General features: G+C 37.2%; 1 protein-coding gene across 10 annotated transcripts in view; it reads left to right on the forward strand.

Annotated features, from left to right (window-relative positions):
- The window catches only part of FRYL (FRY like transcription coactivator), a 184,268-nt gene that overhangs the window by 160,453 nt on the left and 8,384 nt on the right, over window positions 1-15,431 (forward strand). For all 10 annotated transcript variants that reach the window (XM_068940956.1, XM_068940957.1, XM_009681998.2 and 7 more), the window contains 5 exons: window positions 1,806-2,059; window positions 4,179-4,386; window positions 6,420-6,569; window positions 9,882-9,980; window positions 15,099-15,167. In XM_068940956.1, coding sequence (XP_068797057.1) covers window positions 1,806-2,059; window positions 4,179-4,386; window positions 6,420-6,569; window positions 9,882-9,980; window positions 15,099-15,167 — 780 coding nt within the window. The remainder of the gene's footprint in view (window positions 1-1,805; window positions 2,060-4,178; window positions 4,387-6,419; window positions 6,570-9,881; window positions 9,981-15,098; window positions 15,168-15,431) is intronic.

The raw sequence follows: 15,431 nt of genomic DNA on the forward strand, positions 1-15,431 counted from the left end.
ACACAGTGACTTTTATAAAGCAGCTTTTTCCCACATGTTTTTATGTTTCCATTATGATCAGCTGTATGCCTTTTTGAAAGCGTTTGCTTACTTTGCAGTTGAATAGGTGATAAATTGTCTCAGCTCTTTCTAGAGCCACACGTACTTGGATTGTCAGTCGGGTTTTGTCAGCGTTGCATCTCTCAGCCGTAGCGTTCCGACAGAACACGCTTGTGGCGTTCCGGTAGAGTGTGGAGTTAGTTGATGAAGAACACTTCATCTAGTTGAATTTGTCCCAAACTAGGATACATGTTTTATGTTAAGATTTAAAAATCATTCCTGCAGTAAAGGGAGAGGAGATAGCTGTGCTGGGATTTCATAGAATGGGATTCACTATAGTAGAGCCTATCCCTTCCTTGTCTGCTTCTGGTAAAGTGTCAGCTATAACTCCTTTTTACATTTTGTTATTTCTTTCTGAGACTGCCTTTATACTTGGATTCATTGTTCTTTTGCAGCTCTCTTTATGAGATCGCTATACTTCTCGTAACCGGGGTGAAAGCATTCACCAAAAAAACCTCTAATATTTTATTAAAAATCTTGAACAGAACATGAAGTTTAAACTGGGCTGTAAAATAATTTCATGATTCAGCAGCATCCAGTAGAAAGCCTTATATCAGAAGCAACAACTGATAAATTAATGAGATTTTCCTTTATCTGTAGAATGAAAAGACTATGTTGCCGCTATAGTTAAAAGTCGATATATTTTTCAAGTGAGTTCTTAGAGATAGGTGTATGGCCATGGTGGTGCAGAAGTCCACTTGTATCATTCAAGACACAGGACTGTAGCTCAAGACTTTATTGCAGTTTAGTTACATTATTAATCCTTGTCCTACAGACCACAGAATGGAAATACTGGAATTCAGCAAGTTGGTATCGATATCAGTGTCGCACAGTGTCAAAGTAACCCTGCATGTTTACTTCAGAGTGTATATCTAGTCAGTTCATGTAGACCTCTAAACTAATCTATTTTGACAGAATAACTGCCATTAAAAACTGCAAAGTGGCAGCATAGTGTTTAGTATATAGCGTGTATGGGTCTGGAAGGTTTTTTTTAACAACACTCTTTATTTATAGTGCTTTATTTATAGTCTTTAAAAGTCTCAATGACAAATTCATCAGTTTTAGATGATATTTTGAATTTTAAGTCTTACCTTTCTAAAGTGCTAGATTTCACAAGGAAAAAAAAAAATTCTTATGTGGAATCCTGAGTTTGTCCTTGAGACCTTATATGGTTGGTACTCTTTGAAGAATTTTAGTCCTATAATCAAATGACTGGCTCCTTCCAGCGGTGTGGAACTCCTCAGACTGCGGAGCATTGGCTGGGAAGAGGGTTCAGCTGTACAGACTGGCAAAATTGGAGCAGTGCAAAAAATGACAATCGAATGCAAATGCTTATAAAAGCCAATCTCTAAATGTTGTGCTTGTTAGAATATGGGATTCTCTCAAATACGTATCTTTTCCTCTGTTATGCTGTTAGTCACTTATGCTTGAGAAACTTTGGAGATTAAAAAGATGATGAAACGTTCTGTAGTGGTTTCAGACCTCAGAAGCAAGCATGAGGAAGTTATTTTGGGCCATCCCTGGAAAAATTAAGATACGAAGGTCTAGATTGTGTTCTTTTCGATCTAAAGGTGCTGAATGATTACAGTGTAATTGGATGTTTTGCAAACAATTTTTTTATAAATCTGTTACTCTACCTTAATCAAAACTGATAAGAATACAGAAGCTCCTGCAATGAAAGTAATAAAAGTATGCTTGGTTTACAGGAAGGCAGTCCAGCAGTAAGGGATGAACAGGTTAGCACTGCTAGTGAAGACACAGGGTCATTTGTACTACAAGAACAACAAGACTCTCTGATCTGTCACGAATCTCTTGAGTTGGAAGAGAGTCCGGAAATGGCAGAGCCAGCAGCTCCTGAGAGCTATTCTGAATCTATCTGTGAAGAGGATGTCACTCTTGCTTTGAAAGAGCTAGATGAGAGATGTGAAGAAGAAGAAGCTGACTTCTCTGGTTTGTCGAGGTAGGATTAATGTTGATTCTAACAGAAATTGCATGTTAGCCATGCATAAATCAAACAAAGTAGGCTTTCTTTTGGTGTGCTTAATCTAACAATACAGATCTCTAAAAGAATGTTTGCATATCTGAGATAATGTTTGGCTGTTTCTGCCTATTTAGCAAAAAAGCTCAGTACTTTGCTCAGCGCTTGTTTCTGGCACAGGGAAAGCAGCTGTGCAGGAAAAGATGAGATTCCTTGAATAACAGAAATTTAGCACATTCCTTACACCATCAATAGAATAGAAATGTGAAAAGAAGTTAAGAGGGAATTCTGGAGCACTTCTGTAAGCTAGCCGCCAGCTGCAAACAATATACCATGGAAAAGCCTTTGAACTGTTCTGAATTATGGCAGAAACTATTTTTGGCACCCACGTAGGCCAGGGCAGGAGGAAAAGGTGATGTTTTCTCTGATGAAAACTGCTGTAGGATTCAGGCCAGAATCTGTTTATGCCTTTGAATTTGTCCAAGGTCTATTTTCATTGTTCAGGTACATCAGTCTCTGGTATGCTTCTAAGATATTTTAAGTTAAGTGTGCTTGCACCTTTTTCAATATGGAAAGAAAAAATAACTGCAGAGAGCAAAAGACCTAACTAGTCCTAACTGGTTGAGTTGAATTCAAAATGGAACCCTAAGTTCCTTGAAGGTAACAGTCTAAGAGAACAACAACAACAAACATTTCATCCAAATAATATGATTGTTCATAGGCTTGTTCATAGTTTAAATTTGTTCAGAATTTTGGATTGAATAATACAGGAACCTGGGCTTAGTGGCTTCCTTAAATGATCTCTCTGACAGAACATACATTACAGAAAAGGGCCCAACAGGATGAACAAGCAGGTATGAATGGAGAATTTGAAAACGAGAAGGTTCTGCTGGGACAGGAACGAGGAAGTTGAATCTTGTAATCCCATACAAAATGTACTGTAATATACCCTGCAAGAATTAAAGACCAGTATCAATTAATAGTGATTTATTTCCTATCATGCAGCTTAAAAATCCCTTACACGTTTGTTTACGCTAAACAAACAAACAAAAAGCTCCACAGCTCTAGCTTTGAGAGTGACATAGGTGACTGCTTATCGGGTTAGTGCACTAATTAGAAAGTATCCAAAAATGTTTCACAAGCTTTGTTTACAGATATTATTCAAAAAGATTTGTATCCTAGATTTTGTGAGCATTGTGTTACTAAATGAATATACTCAAAACCAGCATCCCCAGGATAGTGTTACGAATGACGCTTTGTTTGAGATATGTCTAAGTCTTGTTTGAAACATACTTAGTGTTTTTGTGAATGAGAAGTGGTTCTTACGGAGAAAAAAATAAAGTGTTTAAAAATATTTTAATAAATGTCTGCACTTGGAACCTCCTCCCACATTTTTTCTGCACAAACAATTAGAAGAAGAATTGTCAAAACGTATCACTGCATGTAATACAGAAAATTTTAACAATTAAGTTAATGGTTGTAAGTAGCGGTATTGATGTGTGACTGCAGAACGCTCTTTGAACAAGGGCCTGTTAAATTGATTTCCCATAAAAATGAAAGTGCTCCAATCTAGCTCCATTCACTTATGGATATTAATTAAAACATTTTTAGAATATTGTTACACTGCAGAAGAGCTCTTGCCTTTCTCTTAAGGAAAGCTGGAATTTGTTACATTGATATTAGTGCATTGTGTATTTAGAGGAATAAGAATTCAAAGAATTGCGTTTAATTCAGTTATTTGGGGCAATAAAAACGTCAGTTTGAGTGGTGTGCATATATAGTGCTTTGTATAGCTATATGTGTGTGTATATGTACATGTAAAACGTGCAGATAGGATTTTGTAGGTATGGATAAAAACAACGTGTTTTAATAAACCTTGGGGGATATTTGAGGATATAAGTAACTTTTTATATCGCGGTAGCAAGTCTTGGGTTTTTTTTTTTTTTTTTTTTTTTACTCTTTTCTTCATTCAAAGTTACTTTAATTGATTATCTGTTTTACAAAACACAGTTCTATCTGGTTTCTTAATTTTGTATTACCAAAACTACTTTTTTTCTTAAAATTTAATGATAAGCTAATTTCTGTTGCTTCTTATTTATAGCCAAGAGGAGGAAGAACAGGATGGTTTCCCAGAAGTACAGGCTTCCCCACCCCCTTCACCATTTCTTTCTGCCATATTGGCAGCTTTCCAGCCAGTGCCCTATGATGACGAAGAGGAAGCTTGGCGTTGCCATGTCAATCAAATGCTGTCAGATACAGATGGATCTTCTGCTGTTTATACTTTTCATGTTTTCTCAAGATTGTTTCAGGTCAGTGAGTTGCCAATGCATGGCTGTTTGTCCGAAATCCTTTCCTCCTGCTTTCAAAACTATTCTACCTTTCTGTAATTGCAAAATCTGTAAGATTATGGTAGCAAGAATCCTTTGAAAGCAAATCAGAAGCAGACCAAAAGGAAAAAAAAGCATCATTCAAGGAATGTTATATCGTCATACACTATTTTTCCACAGAATATCTGCTGTATTCATTGCCTACGAGAGATTCTGCTCAGAAAATAAATTAGCTCTCCGCTATTTCTTATAACCTCGTAGTTCAGGTTGTGCCCCTTCTTTTATCTTCCGAATGTCACCCAAACTCTGCTGATTACAGAATTAGTGATTTCCTCCTAGGCTTTTTGGTGGGATTCGTTATTACTGGATCACAGCATGACAGATGTTAATGAATTTCTCTTGCATCTCTTGTGAGAAGAGGAGGTTTTTCTGCAGAGAAGGAATTGAAACCCCAGGAGATCCATTAAAACCAGAAGTTGCAAATGGCTCTCTTGATTTACATTTACCTCAGAGATCTGGTATCCAACATGGAATACCTATGGCTTGTGTTTTCTGGCTCCCTCCCCGTTATATTTAGGGGATTTGTGTGTGTGTGTGTGCGCTTAGCCTTTTCTGTGTTCAAAGTGGTACTTAGATGTACATTATTCTTTACAACCTCTTATGAGACAGAAGTACAATTATTCCATTTTATATGCAGGCATCCTGCTTTGGAAAGAGATAAACAGCCAAGTGAGCTAATAGCAGACTCAGTACTACAAACCAAGACCTTCTGATTCCATTCCTTTCTTATTCCTCCAATATTAATTTTGCCTAATGTTTGGTATGCCATAATATAATTTTCACCTCAGTGAAAGACTCGCTTCATGTTCTGCCAGACCTGCACACATTTTAGCCCGTACATATGGGAAGATTTAGGGTTAGTGCCGTGAAGTAGCTGATTTGTGAAGAATTTGTACCCTAGGTTATCCACAGAATAGCTTGCTTGTGCATCTATACCCATTTCTTTAGTTAAATCAAGTGTTTTGCCACAGTTCTGTGAAATCCTGTTGCTGCAAATTTTTGTTATGTTGCTTCACATAGACATCTGGGTTTTGTTTCTCTGTATTATGCCACAGCTTAGCTTCAGTTGCTTTTTACACATTCATTCATTTTCGGAAGGTGGCGAAAACAGAGTATTGCAGAGATAGAAGTTCATATTCTCTTGCGTTCATGAAAGAGGGAGCTAAAAAGTAAGGTAGAAGCTTTTTACGGCTTGACAGAATAGCCCTCAGTCATCTCGAAAGGGTGGATAGTGTGGTGCAAGGGTATAGCAATCCAGGGCTCAAGTCTACAGGGAAAGGTCCGTTCCTGCTGAGTTGTTACTGGGTACAGAGCTGGCTTTAAATGGTTTGAGCCACAGTGAAATCCTGGAGGCTTTGTTTGACCAGAACCTTTCTATTCTGCCTTCTGATGTCTCATAATGTGTTTAAGTTTGCAACGTTAAATATCACTTTGATATAGTTTCATTCTATATGTAACATTCTTAAGATTATATAGCAATGTAAAGCGTAGCATTAGATTAAGCAGTCTACATAACCCAACATGACGTATACAGGTTTGATATTTGAAGAAGGTGAAAAACCCTGCAGTTGGTAGCTGCGGAGGCAGGTTGTCTCACGCAGGTCCTATCCTGACTTGTAAAACTTTGAATGTATAATTTTCTGGAATACAAACACTTTAAAATGAATGGAACTACTGTCTGTACACATAAAGTCATGTAGTCATTAAGATATCCTGATGCTAAAGGCCGAATGTGAAAGGAAGAACTGTCTTCATAGTTACGTATTTTGTTTTGTTTTTTGTGTTGTTTTCTGAACTAGCCTTTTGTAAATGCTTATATTAAAACGTGTTAATTTGGGTCTCTGTAATTTAATGATAGAAGTATATGCTGTCATGATGGTATCTTGCTCCCAAATCCTTAAACTGAAAGGGGGAATTGTAACGTAAAATAAGTGTTTCTGATTTTTGCATTCTAGACCATTCAAAGAAAGTTTGTGGCTATAACAAATGATTCAGTCAGCTTTCTTGGTGAGAGTCTACAGCGCATTGGAACAAAATTTAAAAGTTCACTGGAAGTTATGATGATGTGTTCAGAATGTCCAACGGTCTTTGTGGATGCAGAAACGGTAAAAAATTCATGAATTTAATGCTGAAACATCTGTTTAGTTAAACATTTTTATGTAAAATACAAGATAATATTTTAGCATTTGGAAAATAACAATGCTGAGGAAGATTTTTCAAAGGTATGAATAAAATATGTTATACGTTTGCCTTTTAAAAGGTCTAACTTGTCGCTAACTGAAAAATTATCTAAATAATTTTTGGATTTAAAAAAGGATGCTTTGTAGCAGTGAAACTAGGAAGAAGCTTAAACAGTAGGTTACTACTATCAGTTATAAACATTTGAGAACCCAAGTATGAAATGTATTTTCTCCAAAAAAATCATCTCCAGGTGTTACAATGAAAAAAAAAAAAAAGTATATGTATGTGTGTATATACATATATACGTATATATGGACAAAGAGCTGAAGAAAAGAAAGACTGCTTATCTAATAGTAACTTTGCCTTTTTTAGTTGTGTTGTCCATGTACATATTCCGTGATGCATGAGAAAAACAGTCTTATCTCCAAATATGCAGTGAAGGTTTTGAATTGTTCTTTATTATGCAGGTTGAAATCTTGGATTACAATAACCATTGATGTGAGAATGTCAACTCAATGGTTATTACTGCCAGTTTAAAAAAAAAAAAGCACTGTTAGAGAAATTAAGGAAAGAGAACAAAACAGAAAATACCATTAAGCTAATGTACAAATCCTTGCTACACCTGTGTTCTGAATTTTGTGGGCAATTCCGATCCCCCTCTATCAAAGAAAATGCAGTTGAACTGGAAAAGGTTCCAAGAAAGATCACAAAGATGTTTGGAATGGCTTCCACATAAGAAATGACTATATAAGTTGGGTTTTTTTCAGCCGTTTGGGAGAGAAATCTGATAGATGTCTATAAATGTCTCGAGTATCATGGAAAAGAGATAGGAATTACGGTTTTGCCGTTAGAGTATGTTAGAGGAGGTCAAATTAAGCTAGCAGTGACTAACAAAACATGCAAAACAAGTTAGGTGATCCTTCGTGTGATACATACTTAAGCTGTGAAACTTCATCCTGTTTGTACATCCTGTGTGTTCATATTTTTGAAAAGCAGCTGAACAAATGCATGAAAGAAATAGCCCTGAATAGTTTTTTGTATGTGCAGAGCAACATGTCTACAGAGGCTAAGAAAGCATTCTGGAGTAAACACATCACTATGTGCTTGCCCTGTTTTGCCTTTCCTTAGGCAACTGCTATTAGACATTGTCAGATGGGAGATTCAGATAGATGGATCTTTGGTCTGACCTAGTGTGAGACTATTCCTCTGACTTGCCTTTCTCCTCTGTTGCTAAGGGGCAACTCTATTTTTCATTTGCTCGCTTTGGAATACAGGAGCTAAAAAAGCTTGATATGGACAATACATTTCAAGGGAACCATGTATAATTGTTTGTTTAACTTGTGCCACTTCAAAAGCAGTATAAACTAACTAGAAAAAGAAATTTCCTTGGGAATAAGAAGCTGCAAGAAGAGTTACATCAATGTAGCTAGCACACTGCGTGCGTAGAACAATACACACACACACACAGAGCGCACATAACTGCAGTTATATTGGCAAATATTGTTGTACAGATAATTTAACAGAAATGGACCTACTTGTTTATCGGATTACTTGTCTCTAAGTAAGAATGGCTAACCTGGAATAATGTTGGTGCACAAACCTTTAGTTCTGTGGTGTTTAGTCACATATGCAAAATTTTCACATCTGCTTTAGGAAAAATAGGCATTTTCACATGCCTGTCCAGTCTGCACAAGTGAACTAATTTAAATGAAAATTTGAAACTTTGGAATTTTTCTTCTGTCATGCATTTATGCTCCCACTTAGCAGCCCTGTTCAACAAAACTGAATGATTTTGATGATGTCATATAATTTGTGTATACTAGTACCCAAAGGCACACAGATCTGGAGCAAAGAATTACAGAAGGGAGGGACCTCCGGAGGTCTGTCTCCAGTCCAACCTTCTGCTCAAATCAGGGCACTCAATAGCAGTAGTTCAGATCAGCAATGGCTTTGTCTAGCTGAGTCTTAAAAGCCTACAGGGATGATGTAAAAACAGTTTGGGGTAGCAGGGTTGTTTTTGGTGCAAGTTTTAAGTAAAAAGCGTGCGCGTTTGGGTGGTAAGGAGGATAAGAAAGGTGAAACACGCACCTACTATGAGAAGAATTTGTTTGGGTGTTGGGCATTAGATTTACTGAGGTAGTAGTTTTCAGCAGAATGATGCCCCCTCACATCACACCAGTGGTTTGCAGTTGATTTGGTAGTGCATCATGGCCTGCTGATTGACTTTGCACTTTTATGTTGTTGCATGTCCCGTAAGTTGCCTCTCAGTTCACACGGACATAGAGGTTGGCAGCATCGTGATACCATTGCTTCCGTCTTATGACGGTGGTAGAGCAGTTATCATGATGCGCTTAGAAAAACAGATCAGTGTCCTTCCCACCCCTGCCTGAGTAACAGGGGTATTGTGGCTGCCGGTGTCACAAGTTGTTTGTCTTTGTGTTGCGATTAGAAACTGAGCAAGAGGTACCAGGTAACGGGAATTAGAGATGAGGAAAGAGCTTTTAACCGGTGCGTAGGGTGACCATGTGAGAGCAGGAAACATTACGTTAGAGACATGATTATGAGAGGAGATGAAGGGAGAAGCGTTAATAAGAAAAAGCTAAGCTAAGTGGAATTATACTACAGGGAGAAAAGGTGTGAAACAAAGCTGAAGTAGTGGGTCCCCAAGGGAAAGAGAGATTTGGAAACTCTTATCTGAAAAACAGAAGGTGCATTAATGTTAGGATGATCTTTACATATCCAAAAGTTCCTGCTTTGACAGTTCCTGGTTCTTACAGACCAAAGCCCTTGCTGGTGGTACAGTTTGCAGATTGAAAAGGGGAAGTAACCCAGGCCAGACACTCCTTAGGTTGCTCCAGGAGCAGTCCTGCAACGTCTTTTTTCCTGCCTACGTCTGTTCTATTTACACTAGCTGTGTGTACATCACATAATAGTCGTCTTTCTGTAAGATCTAAAAATCCTTTTGAAATTTCTCATTCAGATATTAACTAGGTACTGCCCTTCTTTCTTTGAAATCAAATCTGTTCTCTGCTTGAGCTGATACAGCTGCAAGCGTTAGTGTAAACTTAGAGGTGTGATAAATGATGTATACACAAGTAGTCTTAGCGTGATTCCCCTCCCCCCCCCCAATGTGGGCATGGAATTTCATCTAATAAATTATTTAGATATCAGAGATAAGTATTGTAGTCAAATACAATTATATCTGACTGTAGAGGTGATTGTTTTTAATCTTTCAGCTAATGTCTTGTGGCCTGCTAGAAACATTGAAGTTCAGTGTTCTGGAGCTCCAAGAACACTTGGATACTTATAATGTCAAAAGAGAAGCAGCAGAACAGGTGAGTCTGATTTATACTTTCAAACAAAAATATTAGAACCTATTCCTCAAGAAAATGTTAAAGGTCTTTATCTCTCAACACAGATATCTATAAGCAAACTGTAAAACAAGCAAACAAAAAAGTGAAATAAAATCTTGTTTCCTTTTCTTCCTGCTCTTCTGTGTGTATAATCTGAACCTGAGTTTTTGTTACGTGTCATTCAATTTTGTTGCATATATTTCTGGAATTGTCTTTGAAATACAGCATTACGTAAATGTACTAGAATTAGGAAGAGGATTGATTTTTAACAGGAATATCAATAAATCACAATAAGCTTGCTTTTTCTTTATGAAAGTACTGACTTTCTTGTGGTGACACGATTGGAGTAGAAGGGTGGGATTCAGCTTCAGGTTAAGACAGGTACAGATACATGTCTACGTGTGAATCAAGTGCCTTAACACCCATAATAATCAAGATCAAGTTGATACAGTAAGAGAACCTAAGAAAGCCGTTCATTTTATCCTATAACAGATACGTACTTGTTGGTCAGCTGAACAGCTCTTTAGATTCCTTTGTATTGACTGGATCTGCACTGATTGTAATGGGTGCTTAAACAGCTACCTCGTATGTAGATGCCTGAATTTAGATTTCTTATCCTAGAACTGTATCCATTTAGACTGGCATTTATATATTTCGAATAATGTAGCTTAGTCCTCAAGGTATATGTTAGTGGTGTATCTTTTTTGCAAAGAAACACAAAGTTTAAGATTGAAACTTTCTGTAGGGAGGCTATGTATATTTGTTTTTGTGAACTTTTGTGAAGTTTAGGAAGGAAGATGCTAACTAACTTCAGAAAATTGAAACAGATGACATTGCTGTTTCAAGAACCAAAAGAAAACGTGGATCTGCAGTCAGATTTGCAGGGACAGGGAAAGAATTTATGGGGCTTTTGCAGTAAAGAAAATGTGGTCTATAGGGAAGTTAGGGCTGATACTGTAGTACTACTGCTACTCTCCTCAGAGGCACCTTCTGTATTGTGTTTGGAAAATGTTGTGTGAGTTTTAAAGAAGCCCATTAGAAGTTTAATAAGAGAGCGCCAAGCAGGCTGTTTGTTGGTGGCCTACAAGCACTGGCCAGTCCTAAAGAATTAATTGAAATGATTTACTTTGCCTTTTCTTTCTAATTTTTATGTGGAGGTGTAAATTGCATTAGCTCAATGTTTGGACACTTTCCTGATAGACTTGCATTGGCATCAGATGGGTGACAAATACCCTGTCTGTAGCATTTAAAGAATGCAATAAATTTAAATGGGCATTTGAAAGAACTTGTTACTGGTCTCAGCAGACTATGAGGCAATGACAATGGCCATATAGGCATGTTTGGAGTGAAACAGAGCCAGAATTCAAGCTGGGGCATTTTGATGTATTCAGAGCTGTATTCTGAAGGACAGTGGCTCCCTGTTTCCTGGTCTCCCTTGAGTTTATTAGGAACTGATGGCCTCTGCCTTGCAGAGGCAGGATACAACCAGTCAATTTACCTCTCTCTTAGAAAGGCAGCCTTGCAGTGTCTGTTCAGTTTGAACTACCAAGTTACATTTTTCTCCTCGTTAAGGAAAATCTGGCACACAGTTCGCTACCGCTGAAAGTTAGCTAACTGCTCATCTATTGAATGGAATAGACACATTTGCACTTTTTTGTAGAAAGGATCGTAAAAGAAATGCAGTTTTCCGAAAACCAAGGCTAAAGTATCCCACACAGCACTTCACTGATGCAGATAATAGTATGTATGTAGAAGTGCACTTTGTGCCGTGCTTTGTAGCGATAATTTATTTGGAAACTAACTCTTGAGGTCTAATACTAACGAGCTACGTTTTGCCCTTTAGGCTTAATCAGAAACAAACTGCTCATCTAATGATGGAGATTATCTTACTATATGAAATAATTAGTGCTTAACAATCTCTAATGCATAATGCTGTCATCGCTCCTATGAGAAAATAATGTATTTTATTCCTCATTTTAGAGAACAAAACCAAGGCACAGAGGGGCTAACTGATTTGCCCCAGGGTCAGGCAGGAAGATTGAGGCAGAACAGAGAGGAACTCAGATTTGTGTGTATGCTTTCAACAGTGATTATACCAAACAGTATTGAGGAATTCTCCTTTTAGAAATTCCTACTCATTTAGCCTGCAGTTTGTCCTCACAATATGAAATGACATCATTTTGTGGATTTGTCAGGGTGATGAGTTAAAATTATATCCCTTTTAGATGGCTGTGAATTTATCTAAAGTATTTTCAACTAATTTTGTTTTGCCATGTGCCGTAGAGATATAAATCCATGCTGGATGTTATGAGTTTGTTTGCGTTTTCTTTTACTTCCTAAAGGAATTTGGGTATGACTTTGATGGCCTCTGTCACTATATCACAGTGAAAGAACACAGTTTTTTTGTAGTGAAGCTGTCAAAAGGATGCCCAAGAACGTGTTTCTGTGGTCAGCCTGTCTTCTACCACAGTATTTATGAATGATTGTGGCAGGAAGGTTTCCCTGAATCAGAGGAATTGTTCTGAAACAACAGCTGACCAGTTTTTATTTAATCATTTATAAAGCGAAAGAAGCAGTACCAAGAAGGAAGAAATTTACAGCTTGGACCAATCATTTATGACCGTCAAAAGCATGCCATTTAGTTAATTTAGTGTATTATTATTTATTTAGTATATTAATTTAGAAGTAGTGGCTAAATATCTCTGAAGGTAATATGTTTTCTTATTCTACATTTTTAAAACAAAAATTTATTTCTTCAACTTTTAGTTCTCTGTGTGTGTGTGTGTATTATACACTATATGCAGAGTAAGAATCTTCCAAAGCTATTTTTCAGGTATTTTTCACTGGTTTTCTTGTAATATGCTATTAAACAGAATAGAGGGAACGACCGAAAGAGACTTCCTCAGTTCAAATCCATATTTCTGTCATTGCAGTCAGTTGCATCATGTATCCTATTTAATCTGAAAAAAAATATTAAGACAAAACATGTAACAAGTTTCTTCCACCACCTCACTTTTTTCATAGAAGCATGCAGGACATGATCCGTCTCACCTGGTTGGGATATAATCTAATTAAATAAATATAAATTAAGGAATATTTTAAAAACATCATTTGCATGTTAATCTAGTATCCTCTAGAATCAGCCACTAGAACATTTTGTGCATTAACTTCTTTAACTAAAAGTTATTATTTAAAATTTAGCTTAACAGGTGGTGTTTGTCACTATCAGTGGTGAGTACTGTAGTGGCGTTCCCGTTCATATGGATCAGAATTTAAACTAGAAAGAGGCTTGGGCTGCAGTTGCTTTGAAACTCTTATCCGTGCACGGAGATAAGAAAGAGAAAGAAAGATACCTGGTCTCCAGGAGGGTTTTGGCATCTCCATCCTGGAGGCAATATGAGAAACCAGTGTATGCTGTGAATAAGAACAATGACAGACTTCCCTAGCTTATGCTTTCAGTAAGGAGATACGTGGGGAAGAAATAACTTGATGTAAAGCAAACATACAGAGAAGATTATTTTGTCACACAATCTACTGCTGTTCCCAAAGAGTAACTGTGGATCCTTTCTGCAGTGCTGAATATATGTTCTGTGCCAAAACTTCAGCAAATTAATTTTGTCATCTTTTTGGAGTTCCTTGGAACAAAGCTGCTTTTGACTTCATTTGCGTTAGAGACAAAGATACTGAACCAGATAAATGTAATAGAAAATATAAGGTTATATGCATATCATATAAAATTCTAGGCGTACCCTTTTTTCAGACTGGCGTTAAGATTTAAAAAGATCTTAAAACCAGCAGAGTGTGAAAATAAATACCAGCTTCCCAATGTCTAATACTATTTGTTCCATTGCAAATGTATTCCATTATTATTGATGGATGCTGTCAGATAAAAAGAAAAATGAGATTTGCAGTGTACATTGGTATCCGTGCCACTAATTGAAGCTGACAGCACAGTGTTTAGAGAATTCCATTTCTCCTCTTGATAAGCACAGAGGCCTAGTTAATTCACTAAGTAACCTTTATTAAATTGAGCAGATGGGAAATCACATTTTTCTTTTTCTTGCATCAGACAAAGGTTAGAAAAGGGTCACCACGATTTCCTGTGAGATTCGTGATGTAAAGCACACAGTACGCGAAATTATACTTCCTTGGATGTATGGAGCCTGTGCTTCGTTTCAGAAGATAATCTGCACTTATCTCAACGTGATGCATTACTGTTTGTCATGTCCAAATTGCCACAGTGTGGCTGCTGTTTTCATTGCACAGAAGAATGTGCTGGGCACTGTGTGGATGAGATGACTGAACAACAACATCGTATTTGATTCTGTGTGTGCTTTATATTAACTCCTTTCAAAATTTGCAAGGTTGTTTAAAGCTAGAAAAAGATTGCCCACTGAAATCAATAGATTTGTTGTGCGCTATAGAATTGGAAGGTAAGTACAGCAGCCCTGTGTTCATGGAAGAGAGTGCCATCTGCGTGATTGCCTTGTATAATGTCAGAATGCTTCATCACCCTGGATTGTATGAACCAGAGGTGATGCTAAACTCCTGTTACAGAGGCTGTTTTTTTCTTCCTGTGCGGTAAATTTGCATTTGCATCTAGTTACACAGGACAACTGTGTTTCCTGCTTTTACTAAAGTACTCCCAAGAAATGCAGCAGGCTTACTCTTTACTCTGTAGTTTGAATTAATGCTGTGTTTAAGAGGCTGAGAAATTATGTTGGTGTGAACCTTGTGGTGCGAGTAAACAGAAAATATTAACTCATTCAATGAAGGTGATTTTTCTGTCCCCTGCACAACACGTTTCCATATAACAATACCCAAATTCAGATCAGTGTTTACACCAAAGTGTACTGTCCCATCTGGGGTGATGAAGGCCACGTAAAACTTGCAACAGAAGCGGACTAAACACTACAAAGAGCTTCCATCAGTGTGGAAATCATTAGTGGAAACAGCACTGGTAAGAAGCTGTGATAAGAAATCAGTTGTTTACATAATCTGAGAATGTGCAAGCTACCATTGCAGTGTCATAAGCGATTTTATCAGTCTTCAGTTTGTTCGGTGTCAGAAGATTCAATCTTGTTTATATGTGTTTTGCAGTGGCTAGATGACTGCAAAAGAACATTTGGTACTGATGATGGTATTCATGGCACCAACAGAGATGCTCAGGTAAGTGCATCTCGTTTGTGAATCTCTGGATATGAGATTTAAAAACATACATATGTATGTCTGTTCCACAAAAACTCCAATATTTGAAGGGAGATTAAAAACATATGACAAGCTTTTCATTTCAGTTATCATGCTATCTTTTGCAAACTAGGACTCTTATAAAGCAGTGATCTAATACAAAGGGCTTCTTTTAATAAAAGTCAGCAACCAGTCTTGGGTTCTAAGCTTAATAATGCTGAGTAGATAAGCAGACTAGATACCATC

Source organism: Struthio camelus, chromosome 4, assembly GCF_040807025.1.
Source record: "Struthio camelus isolate bStrCam1 chromosome 4, bStrCam1.hap1, whole genome shotgun sequence".
Lineage (NCBI taxonomy): Eukaryota > Metazoa > Chordata > Aves > Struthioniformes > Struthionidae > Struthio > Struthio camelus.